Source organism: Hemitrygon akajei, chromosome 7, assembly GCF_048418815.1.
Source record: "Hemitrygon akajei chromosome 7, sHemAka1.3, whole genome shotgun sequence".
NCBI classification, from domain to species: domain Eukaryota; kingdom Metazoa; phylum Chordata; class Chondrichthyes; order Myliobatiformes; family Dasyatidae; genus Hemitrygon; species Hemitrygon akajei.
In genome coordinates, this window is record NC_133130.1 from 95,333,752 (window position 1) to 95,358,186 (window position 24,435).

General features: G+C 45.4%; 1 protein-coding gene across 6 annotated transcripts in view; it reads left to right on the forward strand.

Annotated features, from left to right (window-relative positions):
* LOC140730693 (synapse differentiation-inducing gene protein 1-like) overlaps positions 1-24,435 on the forward strand; it is a 70,213-nt gene that overhangs the window by 25,645 nt on the left and 20,133 nt on the right. For all 6 annotated transcript variants that reach the window (XM_073051480.1, XM_073051482.1, XM_073051483.1 and 3 more), the window contains exon 3: positions 8,884-9,021. In XM_073051480.1, the coding sequence (XP_072907581.1) occupies positions 8,884-9,021 (138 nt within the window). The remainder of the gene's footprint in view (positions 1-8,883; positions 9,022-24,435) is intronic.

A 24,435-nucleotide genomic window follows, 5' to 3' on the forward strand; every position in this document is an offset into this window, starting at 1 on the left:
ATAACCACGTGCTACAACAGTGGTGTGTGGAAGAGCATCCCTCTACAAAATACACGACAAACCCTGAAGTGGATGGACCACGGCAGCAGAAGACCAGGAGCATACACTCAGTGGCCACTTTATTAGGTACAGGTGGTATATATCTAATAAAGCAGTCACTGGGTGTCTATTGCTTTTCCTGTGAGCCTGTCACTTTCTCAAAGATGTAAGTGAAGTTGCTCAGGCAGAGTCTTCACCTTCTAAACCTGCATGGGCTGTTGCCTCCTGATCTTTGTTATTCTGATAAAACTCACTCTCACTTCTCTTGGTCAGGTTCCTTTAATTTGATGGGTCTGGATGTATCTGTCACTGTTATGACCATCCATTTAAATGCGTCTGTTTCTGATCGCCTGATGTCTCCAACGGTAACCCTGGGCGTTCAGTGACTGAGACGTGCCTTCCCTGCTCACAGATCAACACCAACTATTGGTGAGGATGCATGGAGCCTCATAGATCAGTAAAACCCGAGTGGTGCCAATTTTCACTCACTCTCGTGAAATGATCCTGCAGGGTATTTGTCATACTGTGGCCATTCTCGGTTTAGGGTATCTTTGTGCTTCTACCGGAGAGAGTGCAGTGTGATGTTTCAGAACTGACCAGCTGCACATTGGTTACCCCAAAGCAGCAGAATGATCAATAATTCCTGAACAATATTTTCCCATCATCACTCAAATGGATTGACTGCTTGTGCATTCCTGTTAAGTGAGAATTCCCTTCTGGAAAGCACTATAGGGCTACTAAAACAAAAACTTCATGCTGTCTTGAAAGTTTCTGCCCCCCAGCAATGAATCTGATCAACCATTCTAGATAGGTCTCCACCCCACTCTATCTATTACCCCCTTCACTGCACAGTAAACACACTTTAAAACACTTTTTATAATGCTGCTAACATTGTAAACTCATGCTGGTATTTTGTATGTTTTATTCAATATCTGTACTTCAACCTCCGAGTTTATTTTACATACAGTATGTCTTTATTCTTATCATTGTTGAATGTTGTTTCTTGTTGCATGTCATACCGAAACACCACAACAAATTCCTAAAACATGTAAATTCATATAGTTCAATAGTTCCATTTAATATCAGAGAATATATACAATATACAACCTGATGACTTCCTTGTTTTTCACAGACATCCATGAAAACAGGGTACCTCTAAGAACGAGTGACAGTAAAACCGTTAGAACCCCGAAGCCTCCTCTACCCCCCACCCCAACACACAAGCAGCAGCAAAGCATCGACCCCCACTTCAGCAAAAAGCATCAGCACCCTCCACCCACAGAGCAAAGGCCCCAAGAAAGACCACAATCTGCAATACAACAAAAACTAATCGTTCACCCGACAATTCGACATGTCACAGGCTCTCTCTCCCCCTAATAAAGGGGCAGAGAGGTGTCACACGGTGAGAGGGGAGGCTAACAAGACAAAAAAAACACTTGCAGATATACGATGTTAAAGTCTGCCGAGTCACTTTTTTTACCCCAAGTTCTCCGACTCCAGAATCAGTGACAAACTCTCTCCCCACCAACAAGAGAAAGAGAGAGGGAGATAGCGATTCACTGAGTACAGAGCCCTCCGACAGCTGATCCGCTGTTCACTATATTCCTTTCCTCCCGCAACGCTGCAGTGGGTGACACTGGCATAGGATTGGCTTATCCCCAGGGTAGCAGAGCCTCAGCACTCCCAGGGCAAACTCGTCTTCTAGGCTGCGTTCTTGGGATATCAAAAAACAGCCAGTCGGTGAGCCCCAGGACTGGGTACTATCGCCGTAAAGAACTGAAGTTTGAGTGCAACTGTAGATCCGGGACTATGACATAACCCCATCTACCTTGACAAGGAAAGAAGACGTTAAGGGTAGAAATTAAGCTGTTTCCGCAGATGAGCTCAATGAAGCCACTTCGTAACACCATTGTAGCTCTCTACATATGGGGAATAAAGTTGATCCCTTGATAAAGTTTGCCACGTTGAGTCAATGATTAATCTTCCCTGGAGAGGGTCCAGAAGAGATTCACAAGAATGATCCTATGAAAGGAAGGGTTAACGTTCCAGGAGTATTTGATGACTCTGCGCCAGTACTCACTGGAGTTTAGAAGAAGGGGGGAATGGGAGTGGGGGGGGGGGGATCTCATTGAAACCTATCGAAGATTTAAAGGCCTAGATAGAGTGGACATAGAGAGGATGTTTCCTGTAGTGGGGAGTCTAAGACCAGAGGGCATAGCATCAGAATTCAAGTTCCGCTCTTTAGAACAGAGATGGGGAGGAATTTCCTTAGCCAGAGGGTGATTAATCTGTGGAATTCATTGTCACAGGCATTTGTGAAGGCCAAGTCATTGGCTATTTTAAAGCAGAGGTCGATAGGTTCTTGATTAGTAAGGATGTCAAAGAATACAGGGAGAAGGCCGGAGAATGGGGTCTAGAAGTATAATAAGTCAGCCATGAGGAAATGGCAGAGCAGACTCGATGGGCTGAATGGTCTAATTCTACTCCTATGTATTACGCTGTTATTGTCCTAGACTCTCACTGCTAGTCCATCTTTCCTGCATCCTTCCACTAGTCTTACTAAAGGGTACGTACAACACGCTGGAGGAACTCAGCAGGTCGGGCAGCATCTATGGAAACGAGCAGTCAACGTTTCAGGCTGAGACCCTTCATCAGGACTGAAGAGGGAGGGGGCAGGGAACCATCAAACAATCAAACCATTGTCTCCCATACCATCACTGCCCTTATCAACTCTGGAGACCTTCCATCCTCAGCCAAAAAGCTCATAATTCCCACACCCCACACTGCTTCGTTTTATCTCCTCCCCAAGATCCACAAGCCTGATTGTCCCAGTAGACCCACAGTTTCTGTCTACCTGGACTCCATTTTGTCACCCATCAATGTTTCCTGCCCCCTCCCTCTTCAGTCCTGATGAAAGGTCTCGGCCTGAAACGTTGACTGCTCGTCTCCACGGATGCTGCCCGACCTGCTGAGTTCCTCCAGCGTGTTGTGCGTATTGCTTTGACCCCAGCATCTGCAGTGTACTTTGTGTTTACTAAGGGGTAGTTGTCCCCTCTGTTCTGATTAATTTGTCTATCCACTGGTCCCAGCCTGTAGGTTTCTGCTGCATGTACTTAATCTGCACCATCAGCTTTTTGCTTTCATGCTGTTCTGCTTATTATCTACCACGGTATTGTCAGAACATCTTCCCCCAAGCCACTTGCTCCAGTTTGTCCCTGTTTGAGCTGGAAATCCACACCAGAAACAGAAAAAGCTGGAAACACTTGGCAGGTCTGCAGAGACACCAATTTGAACATAGAACACTACAGCATAGCACAGGCCCCTTGGCTCCTTTATCCTACCCTTAGATCAATCTAATCCTTCCTTCCTACATAGCCCTCCATTTCTCATTCGTCCATGTGGTTATCTAATTGTTTCTTAAAGATACCCTCCATGTACCCTCTACCTTCTCTGAGCAAGCCATTTCTGAATCCAACCAAGTTTCCCTGGGTCCCACACTTCCTGATGTTCTGAATGAGCCTACTGTGGGGAACCTTGTCAAAAGCCTTACTAAAACCCACGTACACCACACACACTGCTCTATCTCCGTCAATGTGCATTGTGACGTCCTCAGAAAATTCAGTCAGGCCTGTGAGGCTTGAGCTGCCCCTCACAAAGCCACGCTGACTATCCCTAATCAGACCATAACCAAACAAATAATTTGCTCTCATCATTACCCCGTTTGAATGCTGGAGGTCTGCAGTGAAATCAGAAAAGGCTGGAAACGCTCAGCAGGTCAGGCAGCATCTGCAGAGACACCAACCTGGAATGTTAATTGTTTTCAAGGTCAAGTTCAAGTTTATTGTCATTCCAATCTGCACGTGTCTACAGCTAAATGAAACATCATTCCTCAGGGACCAAGATGAAAAATACAGTACATATATCACATTCAGCACATAATATTATTAACAGATAATAATAAAAATATTTTGTAGATGTCCAAGTCAACATAAAGTGCATATATTATATATAGTTAAACATACAATCGTATAATGCTACTGACACTATCATAAATAATGTGTACTGGGTGGTAGCAGTGTGTTCAGAAGTCCCACAGCTTGTGGGAAGAAGCTGACAGCCCTCGTTCTTGTGCAAGTCACACAAAATGTTGGAGGAACTCAGCAGGTCAGGCAGCAACTACGGGAAGGAATAAAAGGTCAATATTTCAGGTCTAGCTCCTTCGTCACACCCTTTAGAGTCCTGTTGAACAGACGCTGTGTAGCGTAGTGTTATTCCAGATTAGGGCACTCTGGAGTTCGGTGTTCAGTTCCAGAGCTGTCTGTAAGGAATTTGTACTTTCTCCTTGTGAGCTGCGTGGTTACCTCTGGGGCGTTCCAGTTGGCTCTTACAAGTCCAAAGGCGTACCGGTTAGCAGGTAATTGGGCATTGTAAATTGTCTTGTGATTAGGTTCGTGTTAAGTCAGGGGTTGCTGCGTGGTGCGACACATTGGGCCGGAAGGGTCTGTTACCTGCTGTATATCGAAATAAATAATAAGCAACATCAGGAATGGCACAAAGCTGCAGTTGCTGCCTCACGAGTCCAGTAACACAGGTTCAATCCTGACCCTGGTGCTGTCAGAGCAGAGCATACACACTCTCCCTATCACCACGTGGGTTTCCTTCACACACTCCTGTTACACCCCACATCCCAAAGCCATGTAGATTGATTGATAAGTTGTAAATGACGCCTGGTGTGTTGGTAAGTGGTAAACTCTGCCTGGAGTTAGACTATAAGACAATGAGACATAGGAGCAAAATGAGGCTGTTTGGCCCATCAGATCGGCTCAAAATTCTCCAAGAGCTGACTGACCAACGCTTGATAAAGCCTCAGCATTACATCTCGAAATTGATTCCAAAATGCTAGTGATGGAAGTGTGAGGAGAATAGAATGGGAGCACACAGGAGGATCAGTGTATGGCTGGCACAGGCTCAGTGGGCTGAATGGCCTGTATTCCTTCTGCATCTGTCTGTGACACTTCATCAATACACTCCCAAGATCGTGCCACCATTTACAGTTTAAACTTATTTCTGCCAGAATGTACTCCATTTAATTTGGTCAAATCTGCACCTTTCTGTTTTGTAACTTAGTGAATTGCGTGGGAAGTTCTTAAGCAGCCTTCAGATGGAGTGCTTTCTGCTCTGAGTAATAATATCAGCTGTTTCTTTTTTTATTTCTGATAGACACTAAATGGTAAAGTAGGAAGGATCAATATAAATCATGTTCTCAAAAGGCTTATCCCCCACCTCCTCCCTCAACACCACACTTGGAAATTGATTTTTAATTTAATTTTATTTAGAGATACAGCACTGTACCAGGCCCCCACCACCCAACTGCACCCTTATATCCAACTAACCTACTAACCTGGTCATCTTTGGGATGTGGGAGGAAACCAGAGCCAGGGGTGCACAGGAAGAACGTATAGACAGCGGCGGATTGAACCCAGGTCACTGGCACTTTAATAGTGTTGTACTAGCAGATACGCTACCGTGCCATGGTGTGAGATGTGAAGTTATTCAAGTTTGGGTTCGTTCGAGTAAGGACTGGCAATGTGACAGGTCATTTGTTGCACACCAGGCTTGCTGGACAAGCCATCCATGGCTTTGAATTCCACCGAGAGGAAGCAGCCTGTTGGTTCCTTACCGGGGTCAGGAAGTCCTGGGCAAATCCAAGAAAAAGTCATCTCCAAGATCTCTGGTACTTCCTGACCTACACTGGCTTCTAATGGTGTGATTGTGACAATCTTGTCCTAGTATACAGATGCTCCTAAGGTCTTATCTCTCCTTAGCTAAATGATCTCCTCCAGACCCATAAAATCTATAAATAGCCTCACTCTTCCTAGTCTCGCATTCCTTCCCGTCTTTAATCCCCACACACGAGAGGCAGAAGTGTCAGCTGTCAAGGCCCTGGTCCTCTTGAATTCTCCTGAGAAAGCATCACCTCTATCTGATTCCTTTCCTTCTCCCTCTCTCATTACTGATCCACTTTTCCCACTCTTTCTCATTCTCCCACTATCTCCACCTCTCCTCACCACTTCACCTATCCCTTTCACTCTCCCTCTGCCTTCATCCCTCTCCCCTCTCCTTTCCCCTCCCTCGTTCTCTCTTCCTCTCCTTTTCCCTTTCTCCCCCCTTCCCCCCTTTCTCTCTCTATCGATTCTCCACTAACAGATTTTTGAATGGACCATGAACACTACCTCACTATTTTTGCACTACCTTTTGCACCCAGGTTATCTCACAGCACGGGCAGTGCTTCACACACAAGTTGTGGTGTATATGTGGCTAGTGGGCAAAGTCCTTCCTCAACAACACAGATTAAAGTTTATTCAACAGCCATTAGGGAGTCTGTCTGATCTATACCATCCACTCTGTTTAAAAGATATTTAAACAGGTACGTGGATAAAAAAGACCAAAAGGGATATGGGTCAAAAACAGGCAAATGGGAATTGCTGTAATAGTCATCTTGCTCAGCATGGACAAGCTGGGAAGAAAGCGCCTGCTATCATTCTGTATGATTTTGTGACTGTTAACATCTGGGTGCAGTTTAACCAATACTCTCAGGTGTAAGTAAGCAGTGTCATGCCTATGAGAAAATACTCAGGGGAGTTGTTCTCCAGGCCTCCGTGTTATTGGAATTATTTTTCTTTTAGTCACCGTAGGATCTTCCTGTACTTTACTAATGGAATTATCATGTTTCCAACAAGTGTTTATAGTAGGAAAGAACTATGAAGTTGCTTTAGGTTTGCAAAAGGTTTGAAATAGTTTCTTAATATTACAGGTAATTACAAAGTCAGTTCCATTACTGGTGACTGCAGCATTTCACCTTTTCTTTTCCCTATTTACCTCTTGAGGTTTGAGGTTTCCAAATGTGCCAGCCCTGTTCCTTCACCTGTAGAAGCTCACCTCTCCAAGCGGAACTCATCCAGGTTCCTGTCTTCAGTTTTCACAAGCGGAGCAAAGCCAGCAAGCTCGGGCAAGATAACAAATAAAATTGCAAATTGGTTTATCGTCACCGGTACTGCTCAGTTCTACTGAAAGCGTAGGAGGCAAAGATTTTTTTAAAAATCACCGACAGTTTCTGGCAATCTCCACTAATGAGAACCGACTCGGTTGCAAGCTCTTTCATTTTGCTAGTGAACAGACTGCTTGTAGTATGAATGTCTTCAGAGTCAAGGTCAATGTTGAAATATAAAAGCAATTGTCATTGTTAGTAATCTGAAACACTGGAGACACTCAACAGGTCAAGCAGCCTCTGTGGAGAGGGAAAAATTGCCAGTGTTTCTGGTCAAAAACCCTTCATCAGTTGCTCCCTTTCCCCTTCTGCAATGTCAATATTGCTGGGTAGATCAGGCTGAGGAACTGCACCTCATACTTCACCTGGGCAGTCTCCAACCTGATGGCATAAGCACTAAATTCTCCAAATGTGGATGAACGATTCCCCCTCTGTCTCTTTCCTCTCTCCTCCTACTCCATTCAGTTCCTCCCACTCCCACACCAGCCCCCATCATCCTGTCTCTTTCCCCTCCTCTGCTCACTCCATCTGCCCATCACACACACACACACTCCCCCCCGCTGGGTCCCCTCCTCAATCCACCCCTCCCACTGTTCAGACCTGCCCACCTCGCCTCCATTATTTGATTCCATGCTCCGCCTTGTTCTCCTCTCTGTTTCCATCATCTGCAGCCCCTTGTTGGCTCCACCCATCACCCTCCAGTCTCAGCCACCATTTCCACTTCCCCTCCTTCCTCTCCTAAATCCATCAGTCACTTACCAGCTCTCACCCACCCCTTCCCCTCGCCTTTTTATGGTGGCTATCTACCCCCTGTCTTTCAATCCAGATAAAAGCCAGTGGTAAGCATTTTTGGAACACTTATCTAAGAAATGATCTGCTGATATTGGAGAGGGTCTAGAGAAGGCTTACGAGAATGATCCTGGGAATGAAAGGGGTAACATACCAGGAGTATTTGATGGCTCTGGGCCCGTATTCGTTGAAGTTTAAATGGGGGGGAGTCTCATTAAATCTATTGAATATTGAAAGCCTTAGACAGAATGGGCATGGAGAGAATGTTTCCTATATTGGGCAAGTCCAGGACCAGAGGGCACAGCCTCAGAATACAACGATGTCCCTTTAGAGCAGAGAAGAGGAGGATTTCTTTTGGTGAGCCTATGGAATTCATTGCCATGGACAGCTGTGAAGGCAAAGTCAATGGGTATATTAAGTGGAGGTTAATAGGTTCTTGATTAGTAATGGCATCAAATGTTATGGAGAGAAGGTAGGAGAATGGAGCTGAGAGGGTTAATAAATCAGCCATGAATGGTGGAGCAGACTCGATGGGCTGAATGGCCTAATTCTACTCCTTTGTCTTATGGTCTTGACCCAAAACATCAACTGTCCATTTCTCTGACTCATTGAGTTCCTCCAGAAGTTTGTTTGTTGCTTGGAGTTAATGTTTTTTTTTACAGGTTCCATTCTATTTGACTTTGGCAATGGTTCATGATATTGGTGGGAAGGGAGTGACTCATATGGAACCCACTGACTTGGTACAGCAGAAGCTAAGCTGGAAATAATTCAGAAAATGTGTAGCTCGGGTGGTTGTTGGGTGGTCCTCCTATCTTGACAGTTTACTTGCAAACGATCGGAGGACAACTCAACCCAACCAGAAGTTAAGCATCTGTAATGCAGGACACAGTTTGATCCGAGTTCATTAAATACTTAGCAGGGTCCTGCTGTGTTGCTGCAATAAAACAATGAGGCATTCATACCAAGCAGTGCATATGTAACCTGCCTTTCCCTATCATCTTGTGCAGAGTGATTATTCGAGTGACACAGAGAGCGAAGACAACTTTCTCCTGCTCCCACCCAAGGACCATTTGGGCCTCAGTGTCTTCTCCATGCTGTGCTGCTTCTGGCCTTTGGGAATTGCCGCCTTCTACCTTTCACATGAGGTAGGTTTGGGCTGAAAGGTCACAGTTCACTGTCAAATATCAGCTGGTGCGGCAGCGTAGAGTGACAGGGTGGCTTTTCTCATTTACTTAGCTGGACCACTTTCTGAGAAGGATGAGATCGCTCGCGGAGGCAGAGGCTTGTGCAGTTTTTGAGTGACAGATTTAGAAAGTGAGCCGGGCCTGTCGGGACTTTCTGCAGAGATTGAGATCATTTGGGTTAACAGGCCCTTTGGAAAGGGCCAATAGAAAAAATGTTAGGTTTAAGCAGTGACAGGGTTGGAGTGGGGAGGCTTGAAGAATTGGTTCAAGAGGTTTAGGCAAGGAGAGGCTGAAGATAGGTTGATATTTCTGTCAGGTTTCTCTCTTGTCTATTAGTGCCTAGCTAGAGTAGAGAGAATGGATCCCAGGTCAGTGGTGTGTCCCTAGAGCAAGATGTGGGACAGTACATTAATACAGGAAGGTTGTGGATGCTGTAGAGATGGTACAGAGGAAATTTAACGGGATCTTGCCTGGATCAGAGAGCATGTCTTATGAGGGTAGGTTAGCAAGCTGAGGCTTTTCTTGTTGGAGCGAAGGTAACTTGATAGAGATGTACAAGATGATAAGAGGCATATCTAGAGTAGTCAGCCAGAGACCTTTCTCCCCCAGAGTGGAAATAGCTATTACGTGGGATCATAACTTTAAGGAGATTGGAGTAAACTATAGGACGGGGGGGTGGATGTCAGAGATAATTTTTTTCTACACAGTGTGTGGTAGGTCAGTGGTACACACTGCCAAGGGTGATGATAGAGGCAGATATTTAAGAAACTCCTAGTTAGGCATGTGGAAGAAAGAAAAATGGATGTCGATGTGGGAGGGAAGGGTTAGATTGATAATGTAGGTTGACACAACATTGTGTGCTGGAGGGCCTGTTCTCATGAAACAAATCCAGACTGGTGCAGTTCACCCAGGGGCTTCCCTGAGAGGCTCAGTCGTTGAATATAGTCGATACACAGATGGATAGATCTTTGGATATTTGGGGAACTGATTGATATGGAGTTCAAATAGTGCTGAGGTAAAAGAGCAGCCAAGGTCTTATTGAACAAGCATGATAGGCTGAATGCCCATTCCTGCTTCTACTTTATATATTCCTGTATACCAGCTGCTGTGCTTTTATATAGAAGAATCAGGGAGCATAACTAAATTCAGATTACATAGAACATTTAATATTACAATTTTGGGCCATGGTGTTGTGCCGACCTTTTAATGTACTCCAAGGTCAACCCCTCCAACACAGCCCTCCATTTTTCTATCATCCATGTGCCCATCTAGAGTCTCTTCGATGTCCCTAATGTATCTGCCTCTACTACCACCCCTGACAGCGCATTCCACGCACCTCCCTTTGTAAAAAACTTACCTCTGACATCTCCCCTATGCTTTTCTACAATCATCTTCAAGTTATGCCCTCATTTATTAGCCATTTCCAACCTGGGAAAAAAGGCACAGGCTGTCCACTCGATTTATGCTTCAATCACGTCACCTGTCATCCTCCTTCACTCCAGAGAGAAAAGCCCAAGCTCTCTAATCCAGGCAGCACTATGTCATCGTCGTAGGTCGCATCTGGAATTTCCAATTGGCGGACAATTTCCCTCCACGCCGCTCTGACATATTGGGAAATCATGAACTCAGCAGGTTACAGCAATGGTTTGCCTTTGCCTTCTGCCAGGTGAGTTCAAAGAGATCACCACCTCTTGCGGTGGATGACCAGGACGTCTACGTGTCTTGTCGTGCTCTTTCGGGGAGATCAAACCGTTCTGCTTTTGGACTCTTGCACTTGACTATTGTGTGCAGATCTGGTCGCCCGGCGGTAAGGAGGATTGTCGTAAAGGTGGAGAAGGTGCAGAAAAGATTGCTAAGGATATAATCAGGATGAGAGGGCTTGATGTACAAGGGCAGATTGGATCAGGACTGATTTCCTTGGAGTGCGAACGGCTAAGGGGTGGCCTCATAGAGGTATATAAAATCATGAAGGATATCCACAAGATGAAGGTCACAGACTTTTTCCCAGGTTTGGTGAGGCTATCCCTAGAGGGCATCGTTTTAAGATGAGGGGGGAAAGATTTAAAAAGGACGTGAGCGGCCACTTCTTCATAGAGAGGGTGGTAGCTATATAGAGGAAGTGGTTGAGGCATGTGCGCCAACAACATTTAAAGGACATTTGGATAGATACATGGAAAAGGAAAAGTTTAAAGCAGCAGTCCCCAACCTTTTTTATGCCATTAAGCAAGGCGTACATGGATCCCAGGTTGGGAAGCCCTGGTTTAGAGGGATGTGAGCCAAACTCGGGTAAGTGAGACTAGCTGAGGCAGACACCTTTTGGCATGGGTGAGATAGGCAGAAAGGCCTGTTTCTGTGTTGTTTCACTGACTCCACGAGAGGGGTGGGGTGATGAGCGGCAACTCACATTGAGGGGCTGGGGAAGAGCACAGCCTCATTGGGTCAGGCAGTTCAATGCTGAGAACATCACATGGAGCACCAAATTGCAGATGCCCAACCCAGGCAGTCCCAGCTCCCCATAGCGTGGCTCAGGAGGGAAACAACTGACCTGACCCAGAAATCACACCAAATGATCAAGCTAGTACAGCAGAAGGAATGAACATTTTAGTGCGATGCCCATTCTCCTAAATGACACTAACAAAAAAAAGAGTCACACAATTGAACTGGTGAATCTGTGGAATTCTCTGCCCAATGAAGGAGGAGGCTACCTCAGTAAATATATTTAAGACAAGGTTGTATAGATTTTTTCGTAGTAGAGGAATTAAGAGTTATGGAGAAAAGGCAGGTAGGTGGAGATGAGTCCGTGGCCAGATCAGTCATGATCTTTTTGAATGGTGGAGCAGGCTTGAAGGGCCAGATGGCCACTCCTGTTCCTATTTCTCATGTTCTTATGTCCTTATGGACAATACAGGCTCCAGCATGGGGGTGATAAAAAGATAATTAAAAATGAACACAAAGGGGAACTGCTATTAAACTGAGTTAGACTATCTGTGCCTTGTGTTACAGAAGAGTCAAATTGAAGGCAGTAAAATCTTGCAACCTACCAATGACAGCAGCTATTACTGAGATCCAAAGTGGGAATAAACACAGAAGAATGCAAACTATTGCAGAAAGATGGAGAAAAGCACAGGTGGACAGTCTGTACAAAGGAAGGTAATGAGACAAAGAAACACTCGGATAGTGCGGGGTAACCTAAATGAGATGAAGAGAGTATAGACATTGAAGAAGTAATAGTAATAAGAATGATGATCCACAAGTTAGAAAGGAGCTGAAGGAAGAAATTTGCAAATGAGACAGTGAAATGTGCACTCCTATCCCTGGTAAAGTGACACTGACTGCATGTTCATGCTCTTCTCCTGCTGTAGCCCATCCACTTCAACATTCCACATCCTGTGCATTCAGAGATGCTCTTCTGCACACCACTGTTTTAACATGGTGTTACTGACACTTGCTGTCAGCTTGAACCAGTCTGGTCATTCTCTTCTGCCCTCTCTCAATAACAAAGAGTTTTTGCCCACAGAACTGCCACTCACTGGATGTCTTTTTTTTGTTTTTGCACCATTCCCTGTAGAGACTGTTGTGTGTGAAAATCCCAGGAGATCAGCAGTTTCTGAGATACTCAGACCACCCCATCTGGTACCAACAATCATTCCACGGTCAAAGTCACTTAGACCACATGTCTTTCCCATTCTGATGTTTAGTTTGAGCAACATGTGAACCTCTTGACCATGTCTGTATGCTTTTATGTTTTGACTTGCTGCCACATGATTGGCTGATTAGATATTTGCATTAATGGGCAGGTGCAGGTGTACCTAATGAAGTGGCTACTAAGCGTATAGCAGAAAGAACACTACTTACAGAGGATTTTAAATAACGCAGAATTAATTGACCAGAAGAGTGAGATAACAAGAATTAGGAAACCAATGTCTCACGTGTGCAGGACTTCTTCCGAACTCCTTACATAAGGAACACAAATAGGAGGCTTCATTATCACATATGGTAAGGGAAAATGAATCCAAGTATTTAAGAGGAATACATACAAGTTAGGGAAGGTCTAGGTAATGGTATCCCCCCAACGTCAGGAGGAGGATGAGAGGTGAGTTGATAGTGATGTATAAGACAATAAGAAGCATTCATATAGTGGATGCCTAGAAACATTTTCCAAGGGCAGGATTGACTAATACAAGGGGGCATAACTCTCAGGTGTTGTCAGAGGTAGATTCTCACTTTGGATCTCAGTAATAGCTGCTGTGATTGATAGTTTGAAAGATTTTACTGCCTCCAATTTGACTCTCCTATCCCATACAACACAGATAGTCTAACTCAGTTTCAGGGGATGTCAGAGGTAGGTTTTTACATGGAGAGAGGACCGTGCATCGAAACCCTTGCCTGGGGTGATGGTGGAGGCAGATGCATTAAAGAGATTTCAGAGACACTTAGGTAGGCACATGGATGAAAAAACTCATGCAGAGGGTTTTGTGGGAGGGAAGGGTTAGATTCATCTTGAAGAGAGTTAAAAGGTTGGCACAATATCATGGGCCAAAGGGCCAGCGCTGTATTGTACTGCTCCATGCTCCATGAGAGAAATGCTGTCCCTGGAGATGTGTATCTGTGAATCTATTATAGTGTCTGCGTCCTGAATAAATCCGAAGGCCTTTCACCGCAGGTGGTCCGATATGCCTCTCACTCCTATACTGACGTGTTCATTAATCCTTTCCTTCTTGATGTCCACTACCCTTTACAACTCCCGAAAGAGAACTTCCATAAATGTGGATGAGACCCTCCTGTTCATGCTAATATTGTGGAAGCTCACATCAGAGGCACCAAGTGATAAATACTGAGATAAATTCACTGGTTCTGGAACACAGATGATCATTCTCGATTAGATTAATGTTGTGCTCCATTGCTTACAAAATAACTGAATCTTTCCAGCTGCTGCATGAACCTTTAACATTGCTTCCTATTTAAATGTTGATTAAACCTATTAAAGTGCAAACTATATCAAAATTCCTCCTGCCTTCATAAGACCAGAAGTCCATAAGACATACAGTACATGGGAGTAGAATTAAGCCATTTAGCACATCGAGTCTTTGCTACCATTCCATCATGACTGATTCATTTTCCCTCTCAGCCCCATTCTCCTGCCTTCTCCACATAACCTCTGACGTCCCTACTAATCAAGAACCTATCAACCTCTGCTTTGAATACACCCAATAACTTGGCCTCCACAGCCATCTGCAACAATTAATTCCACAGATTCACCATCCTCTGACTAAAGAAATTCCTCCTCCTCAGAGGTATAAGAAAGAAACTAACCAGAATTGATTGGAAAAGAACAGTGACAAGGATGATGGCAGAGCAGCAGTGGTTGAATTTTCTGAAAGCAATTGGGAAGGCACAGGATATATACATCTCAATGAAGAAGAAGTATTCTAAAGGCAAGGTGACCTAGCCATCGCTAAGAAGGGAAGTGAAAGCCAACATAAAAGCCAAAGAAAGGGTATATAGTAGAGCAAAAATTAGTGAGGAATTGGGAAACTTTAAAAAACCAACAGAAGGCAACTTAAAAAATGGAATTCAAAGGTAAGCTAGCCAATAGTATAAAAGAGTATACCAAAAGTTTCTTCAGATACATTAAGTGTAAAAGAGAGGTGATAATGGATATTGGACCTCTGGAAGATGATGCTGGACAGGTAGTAATGGGGAACAAGGAAATGACGGATGAACTGAATAACTATTTTGCATCAGTCTTCACCGTGCACCCAGCAGTATGCTGGAAGCTTGAAAACATCAGAGGGCAGAAGTATGTGAAGTTGCCGTTACTGGGGAGAAGGTTCTTGGAAACTGAAAGGTCTGAAGGTAGACAAGTCACATGGACCAGATGGTATACAACCCAGGGTTCTGAAAGAGGTGGCTAAAGAGATTGTGGGGGCATTAGTAATGATCTTTCAAGAATCAATAGATTCCAAAGGAATGGAAAATTGCAAATGTCACTCCACACTTTAAAAAGGGAGAAAAGCAGAAGAAAGGGAATTGAAACTGGGTCTGGTGCTCCCGGTGTGGCCTTTTATATATTGGTGAAACCCGACACAGACTGGGAGACCATTTCGCTGAACACTTACACTCTGTCCGCCAGAGAAAGCAGGATCTCCCAGTGGCCACACATTTTAATTCCACGTCCCATTCCCATTCTGATATGTCTATCCATGGCCTCCTCTACTGTCAAGATGATCCACACTCAGGTTGGAGGAACAACACCTTATATACCGGCTGGGTAGCCGCCAACCTGATGGCATGAATATTGACTTCTCTAACTTCCGTTAATGCCCCTCCTCCCCTTCTTACCCCATCCCTGATATATTTAGTATTTTTCCCCTCCTTTTTTTTTGCTTTCTCTCTCTGCCCATCACTCTGCCTGTTCTCCATCTCCCTCTGGTGCTCCCCTCCCCCTTTCTTTCTCCCTAGGCCTCCTGTCCCATGACCCTTTCCCTTTTCTAGCTCTGTATCCCTTTTGACAATCACCTTTCTGACTCTTAGATTCACCCCACCCCCTCCGGTCTTCTCCTATCATTTTGCATTTTCCCCTCCCCCCACCACTTTCAAATCTCTTACTATTTTACCTTTCAGTTAGTCCTGACAGAAGGTCTCAGCCCGAAACGTCGACATCGCTTCTTCCTATAGATGCTGCCTGACCTGCTGTGTTCCACCAGCATTTTGTGTGTGTTAAAGGAAATTGTAGGCCAGTTAATCTGGTTGGGAAAATGTTGGAGTCATTTGTTAAGGATGTGGTCTTGGGGCACATGGAGGCATATGATAAAAATAGTTTGAAGTCAGCATGGTTTCCTCAAGGAAAAATCTTGCCTGAAAAATCTGTTGAAGAAATAACAAGCAGGATAGACAACGGAGAATTGGTGGATGTTGTTTACATGGGTTTTCAGAAAGCCTTTGACAAGGTGCCACACACAAGGCTGCTTAAGAAGTTCAGAGTGCATAGTGTTATGGAAAAGATACTAGCATGGATGAACCATGGCAGGAGGCAAAGAGTGGGAATAAAGGGAGCCTTTTCTGGTTGGCTGCCGGTGACTAGTGGTGTTCCATAGGGGGTCTGTATTGGGACCGCTTTTTTTTAACGTAATATGTCAATGATTTGGATGATGGAATTGATGGCTTTGTGGCAATGTTTACAGAAAAGGGCAGGTACTTTTGAGGAAGTAGAGAAGCTACAGAAGGACTTAGACCAATTAGGAGAATGGGCAAAGAAGTGGCAGATGGAATACAGTGTTTGGAAGTGTATAGTCATGCATTTTGGTTGAAGAAATAAAATCATAGACATTTTCTAACTGGAGAGAAAATTCAAAAATCTGAGGTGCAAAGGGACTTGGGAGTCCTTGTGCGGGATTTCAAGAGGACTGGAATATAAAAGCAAGGATGTAATGTTTAGGCTTTCTAACGCACTTGGAGTATTGTGAACAGCTTTGCGCCCCTTGCCTAAGAAAGGATGTGCTGAAACTGGGGAGGGTTCAAAGTGATTCCAGGATTGAATGGCTTGTCGTATGAAGAGTGTTTGATGGCCCTGGGCCTGTATTCACTAGAATTCAAAAGAATGAGGGGCAACCTCATTGAAACCTATCGAATGGGGAAAGGCCCTGATAGAGTGGATGTGGAGAGGATGTTTCCTCTGGTGGGAGAGTCTAAGACCAGAGGACACAGCCTCAGAAGAGAGGGGTTTCCTTTTGGAACGGAGATGAGGAAGAATTTCTCTAGACAGAGAGTGGTGAATCTATGCAATTCGCTGCCACGGGCAGCCATGGAGGCCAAATCATTGGGTATATTTAAGGCAGAGGTTGATAGCTTCTTGATTAATTTGGGCATGAAGGGATATGGGGAGAAGGCAGGAAATTGGGACTGAAAGGGAAAATGGGTCAGCCATAATGAAACTGTGGAGCAGACTCAGAGCAAGAAACAGTCTAATTCTGCTCCTATATCTTATGGTCTTAAAGCTGTGTCCTCAAGGAATGTCCGTTACCATCTGTGTCACGCTATAATACATTCCCTGTGAGAAAAGACAGTGCCCGTTGGGGGGGAAAAAAACAAACTCCCGGAGGAACTCAGGGAGTCGAGCATCACCTGTAGAGAAAAGAGAATTGTCGACATTTCAGTTCCAGACCCTACACTGGTGGTGGAGCAAAAGGTCTCCACAGATGCTGCTCAACACATCGAGTTCCTTCAGCAGCTTGTTTTTCAAATTCAAGTTGATTGTCATTCAACCATAGGCATGCGTACAGCTAAATGAAAGTCCAGCACATACAGTCACAACATACGAGCACGAGGCCCTGGGTGGTATGGACTGAAGGTTGGCAGGTTGACATGAAGTATGAAGGGCACATTTATGTAAGACAGCATAATGTCACTGGCACAATAATGAAACCAGCAGTCGTATAAATATGTGACAAAGCAGCTATAACAGATGGGAAGTGGCTGTGCAGGATGAGAGTGTGTCTGTCAGATGGGGAGTGGGGGTTGTGGGGGGTAAGAGGAGCAGCAGGGCATTCAGATAGGGTGTGCAAGTGTGCTGGCTGGCATCAGGGCGTTAAGTTCTGCTTCTTTTGCTGCATCACCTTCTGGCCTGATGGCTCCAGATTCCAGCATCTGTAGTTAATGGTGTCTCCAGTGCCCACTGGAAGTATTGCTAAGGGAGGCCAGTGTCTACTGGAGGTATTGGTGGGAAAATAGCAGTGCCCACTAGCAGGGTTGCTGAGAAAGAGCGGTGCCCACTGGAAGCATTGCGATTTGTTCATGGTGACAGTTTGAGGAGTCCGATCTTGATGGAGATCCAGCAAATGGATTTACGACTGAAGCTGGGTAAGCACTGCAGAAACAGCACACCCTCGTACATTTTTCACATTTGCTTTTTGCTTCACCTGTATTTCACTTGGTTTTTTGGTACCGCAGCACTTTATTTTTCCAGCAAATGCTTCAGAGGACACGTTCCAACTGCCCAAGCACTCCACGCAGGGCCGTGCTGGCAGAACATTGTGTATGAATAGCCCGTTATTAATTGCTGGGGGAGGTGTAGTGTGTGGGCAAATTTCATTCAGTCAGCAGAGACTCTCATTAAAGATAATTGTTCTGGATTGGAGTTGAACGCATGCAGAGCAGAGGGATGTGAACCCTGACACACTGCTCATTGTTTTATCCGATGCTGAGACTGCAATGCAGAAATGGTAGGAAGCCCTGTCAGAATCAGGCAGACATGAGCAGGAAGCTCGGAGGGGCAGGGTTACTGTTTGCACTTCAGACCCTGAGGCAATCTGCCTTCGTGTTGCCCAATCGCTCCTTCAGGACTTGCACGGAGGTATTTCACTTTGTCATATAGCAGCCGACCCCTCTGAAGTAAAATTAAATAACAGATATTATTCACTCTGATCGCCACACAGGCTGCGAGGAAAAAGCCAAATGCAGCCAAGCCGAGTCTCGATTCAGAGACAAGGGGTGGAGAGGACAGAGGCTGCTGTATGAATCCAAGTTTCAGCCGACTTCCCTCCTGTAGACACTGGCCTTCCCTCCTGCCCATTCTGTGCAAAATCCCTGGCAGCCCGGGAGCCTCAGTCTACAAGATACAAACAAGAGGCAATCTGCAGATGCTGAAAATCTGAGCAACACGCACAAACTCAGCAGCCCAGGGAGAGGGGAACTCAGCGGGGGAGGGGGAAAAAAAGCACAGTCGACGTTTCGGGCCGAACCCCTTCGGCAGGACTGGAGAGGAAAAATGCTGAGGAGTAGGTTTAAAAAGTGGTGGGAGGGGAGGGAGACGCACCAGGAGATACGTGAAACGGGAGGGGGTATGAAGTAAAGAGCTGGGAAGGTGATTGGTGAAAGAGACAAGGCCATGGAAGAAAGAAAAAAGGGGAGGGAGCACCAGAGGGAGGCGATGAGGTGAGAGGGGGAAAAGGGGATGGGAAATTGAGAAGGAGGGGGTGGAGCTGGGGGGTTATTACCAGATGTTTGAGAAATTGATGTTCATGCCATCAGGTCGGAGGCTACCCAAACGGAATACAAGGTGTTGTTCCTCCAACTCAAGTGTGGCCTCATCACAACAGTGGAGGAGGCCATGGATGGACATATCAGAATGGGAATGGGAAGTGGAATTAAAATGGGTGGCCACTGGGAGATCCCACTTCTTCTGGTTGACAAAGCGTTGGTGCTCGGCGAAGCAGTCTCCCAATCTATGTCAGGCCCCACCCATGCACTGGAGGCCACACCAGGAGCACTGAACACAGTCTTGTGATATACCATAAATCTGGTATACCATCTGGCACAGCCCAGGTTACCAGCTCTTTGCCCATTGATAAAGTCATCCTCCCTGCTAAACCTCTCACTTCAGAACTGATTACATTGTGGATGTACTTCATAATCCAGCATTTTATGTGTGTTGCCTGGATTTCAAGCACCTACAGATTTTCCCTGTGTTTGTGCTCCATGGTCTGTTTAGCAATGCCCGAGGTTGGGATTGGGACTAGACAAGAGCATCTCTTTCCCACCATTCCTCACTTTTGACACGTGGAGGCTGAGCAGTGATCTCAGAAGCTTAGAAAATCTTGAAGGGTGTAAATGGTCGTTGTAGTCTTCCCTGCCCTCCCCGGGGAGGGGGAGCCAAAAACCAGAGGAATTAAGGTGAGAAATGTCTAGAAAGAGACCTGAGCAGACAGAGGCTGGTGTCTGGAATGAGCTGCCCGAGGAAGTGCTAGGGGCAGCTATGATTATAATGGATGGGTGCTCGGAAAGGAACGACTTACAGTAGTGGTTCCCGTGCCATTAAGCAAGGGGCCATGGACCCCATGTTGGGATGATTTAGAGGGATTTACTCCAAGTGCAGGCTAACGGGTCACGTTTGGTCAGCATGAACCAGTTGGACCAGAGAGCCTGTTTCTGTCAGAATGTTCAGATGTGGCCAGGTGCGCAGGGAGTGACACTGAAGCGGGTCGATCATTCACAGACTTTAAAGTGAAATGTATTTTGAGGGAAAAGGAAGCAATAAACACTCAGCCAAACGGGGCCCATTAACCAAAACTCCCCAACGGAAAGCTAGACGCCAACACTGCGGCTGAAAGGAATATCTGAGTGTTAAAGGAATACCACTAGTCTTCAGCGTCAGTCGACGCGACGGTCCACTTCCCTCAGGCAAGGCCAAATGCAAGCAAGCAGCGTATGCCGTGCTTTGCTGAATTCTCGACAAGCGTTACTACGAACAGAAGGGAATTAAATACGCTGTAACAAAATAATAATTAGCCGACACGTGCATATTCACAAGTGTAATTGCAGAATCTGCTGGGCAGCCTGCCAGTGGGGGCATGTAGACCCTGCAGTAGAGTCCGTGGTTGTGACAGTTTCCGTGTTGTATGACCCAATGTCTCTGTGCTTTCATTCATGTTTGTCAGCCCCTTGGACTGACAAAGGGGCTTTTATCTGTGTAAAAGATAAAATGGTGGCAATATAGTCTCATCAGTATGTTGCAATCTCTGGATTACTTCCTGTGCCATGGGCTAGTGCAGGTAGGAACGGGGTGTTGGCATGGATGAAGGAGTGGCTGCGGAGCTGGTGCTGGGGACAGAGTTTCTGGATGATCAGGGGAGGGGGTGACCTGTACAAGAGGGACGGGTTGCAACTGAACTGGAGGGAAACCAGTATCCTGGCCAGGAGGTTTGCTGATGCTACTCTGCAGAGTGTAAATCAGTTTTGCAGGGACTGGGAACTGGAGCCCCAGGGGAGTAAGGGAAGGATTGGACCAGAAGGTAGATGTCAGGGAAAGTATTGACAGACAAAATTGAAATAACAGGTATGATGGGTCGGATAGTTTGAAGTGTCTATATTTTAATGCTAGGAATATTATGGGTAAGGGTAATGAGGTTAGAGCATTTTGGAGGGGGAGAGAGAGCAGCCACATGTCTTGTTACTTATTGATGCCAATGACAGAGGAAGGAAAAGCAAAGAGGTCCTGAAGAGAGAATTTAGAGAGCTAGGCAGAAAGCTGAGAAGCAGGACCTCTTGGGTAGTGATTTCTGGATTGCTGCCTGTGCCACACGCCAGTGAAGATAGTAAAAGGATGCGCTGGCAGATAAACGCGCGGCAGAGAAGCTGGTGCAGGGGGCAGGGCTTCAGGCTCTTGATTCATTGGGATCTTTTCTGGCACAAGTACGAAATGGACGGGTTGCACCTGAACCAAAGCGGGGGGCAATATTCTCGAGGACAGGTTTGTTAGAGCTGTTGGGGAGGTTTTAAACTAATTTGGCAGGGGTTTGGGAACCGGGGTGAAGGGACTCAGGATAGGACGGGTGGTAAAAAAGCAAAGAGAGCGTGCAGTCAGACTGTCAGGAAGGGCAGGCAGGTGACAGGACAAAACTGCAATCAGCGGGGTGAAAATCAGTACGTTAGGGATGCAGAATCAAAAAAGGTAGCAAACACAGTATTCAGAGTGTTATATCTCAATGCATGGAGTATAAGGAATAAGGTGGATGATCTTGTAGCACTTTTACAGATTGCCAGGAATGACGTTGTGGCCATCACTGATTCGTGGCTGTAGGATGGTTGTAGTTGAGAGCTGAATGTCCAAGGTTACACGTTATATCGGAGGGATGAGAAGGTAGGCAGATGGGGTGGTATCGCTGTACTGGTAAAGTATGCCATCAAATCATTAGACAAATGTGACATAGGATCGAAGATGATGAATCCTTGTGGGTAAGAAACTGCAAGGGCAAAAGGACCCAGATGGCTGTTATTTACAGGCCTCCCAACAGTCGCTGGGATGGAGAACACAGATTTCAACAGGGAATAGAAAAGGTGTGTCAAAAGGGCAATGTTATGATCATCATGGGAGATTTCAACATGCAGGTGGACTGGGAAAATCAGGTCTGAAGAGAGTGAGCTTGTTGCCTAAGAGATGGCTTTTTGGAGCAGTTTGTCGTTGAGCCTACAAGAGGATCAGTTATACTGAATTGGGTGTTATGTAATGAACTGGAGGTGATTAGGGAAAGGAAACCTTAGGAGCCAGTGATCACAATATGATTGAGTTCCACTTGAAATTTGATTGGCAGCAAGTAAAGTCTGACATAACAGTATTTCAGTGGAGTAAGGGAAATTACTGTGGTATGAGAGAGGAGTTGGTCAAAGTAAATTGGAGGGAGATGCTGGAGAGGATGACAGCAGAGCAGCAATGACGTGAGTTTCTGGGAAAAATGAGGAAGGTGCAGGATAGATGTATTCCAAAAACAAAGAAATAATCAAATGGCAAAATAGTACAACCATGGCTCATAAGAGAAGTCAAAGCTAATGTAAAAGCAAAAGAGAGGGCATACAACAAGCAAAAATTCATGGGAAGATGGAGAATTGGGAAGATTTTAAAAGTCTACAGAAATCAACTAAAGGAATCATGGGGGGGGGGAAAGATGAAATATGAAAGCAAGTTCCACTCTTTAAGTAAGAAGGGAGGCTGCAGAAAGAAAATTATAGACCAGTTAGTCTGTCCTCAGTGGAGTCAATTATTAAGGATGAGGTTGGGGAGTACTTGGTGACACAGGACAAGATAGGACAAAGTCAGCATGCTTTCCTTAAGGGAAAATCGTGGCTGACAAACTTGTTGGAATTCTTTGAGGAGATTACACATAGGATGGATAAAGGAGATGTAGTGGATGTTGAATATTTGGATTTTCAGAGGCCTTTGACAAGGTGCCACACATGAGGCTGCTTACCAAGTTAAGAGCCCATGGTATTACAGGAAAGGTACTGCCATGGTTAGAGCATTGACTGATCAGAAGGAGGCAACGAGTGGGAATAAAAGGATCCTTTTCTGATTGACTGCCACTGACTAGTGGTGTACCACAGGGGCAGGTGTTGGGACCGCTTCTTTTTATGCTGTATATCAATGATTTAGATGATGGAACAGATGACTTTGTTGCCAAGTTTGCAGAATGTACGAAGATTGGTGGAGGAGTAGTTAGTGTTGAGGAAACAAATAGGCTGCAGAAGGACTTAGGAGAATAGGCAGGAAAGTGGCAAATGAAATACAATGTTGGAAAACGTATGGTCTTGCACTTTGCTAGAAGAAATAAATGTGCAGACTTTTTTCTGAATGGGGAGAAAATCCAAAAATCTGAAATATGAAGTGAGACTTGGGAGTTCGTGTGCTGAACATCCTAAGGGTTAACTTGAAGGTTGAATTGGTGGTGAGGAAGGCAAATGCAATGTTGGCATTCATTTCAAGAGATCTAGAACATAACAGCAGGGATGTGACACTAAGGCTTTATAAGGCTCTGGTGAGGCCTCACCTTGAGTATTGTGAACAGTATGGGGCTCCTTATCTAAGAAAAGATGAGCTGGCATTGGAGAAGGTTCAGAGGATGTTCACAAGGATGATTCCAGGAATTCAGAAGGATGAGGGAAAATCTCATTGAAACCTTTCAAATGTTGAAAGATGTGGTTGGGGGAGTCTAGGACAAGAGGGTTCAGCCTCAGGATAGAGGGGCGTACATTTAAAACAGAGATGCAGAGAAATTTCTTTAGCCAGAGGGTGGTGAATTTGTGGAATTTCTTACCACAGGCAGCTGTGGAGGCCAGGTCATTGGGTGTATTTAGGGCGGAGATTATTGATAGGTTCTTGACTGGCCACAGCATCAAAGGTTATGGGGAGAAGGCCAGGGAGTGGGGCTGAGGAGGGGAATAAAGGATCAGCTATGATTGAATGGCAGAGCAGGCTCAATGGGCCAAATGGCCTAATCTGCTCCTATGTCTTATGGAACTACGATGTCATCGCCATTACTGAAACTAGGTTGAGAGAGGGGCAGGAATAGGTGATTAATGTACCAGGTTTTCAAAGTTTTAGAAATATAGAGGAGACAGTAAAAGAGCGGTGGGGGGGAGTTGCATCACTAGTTAGGAAGAATCACAGCCGCACTCAGGGGAGACATAATGGAGGAGTCAAAGACTTTGGTTGGAGCTCACGAGAAGGAAAGGGTGCAATCACATTGATGGGATTGTACGACAGACCCCCAAATCGCCACCAGGACACTGAGGAACAGATACATAATCAGATTAAAATAATAGGTTGTTGTCATGGGGGATTTCAACTTCCTAGATATAAATTGGGACCTTCTTAATGTAAGGGATTTATATGGGGCAGAATTTGTTAAGTGCATCCAGAAAGGTTTCTTAAATCAGTATGTGGATGGTCCAGTGAGAGGAGGGGCCACACTAGACGTGGTGTTGGGTAATGAGCCTGGCCAGGTGACTGACCCTTCTGTGGGTGAACAGTTATGGAACAGTGACCACAAATCCTTAACTTTCAGGGATAATTATGGTCCTTGTGGGAGAGTTTTGAATTGGAGT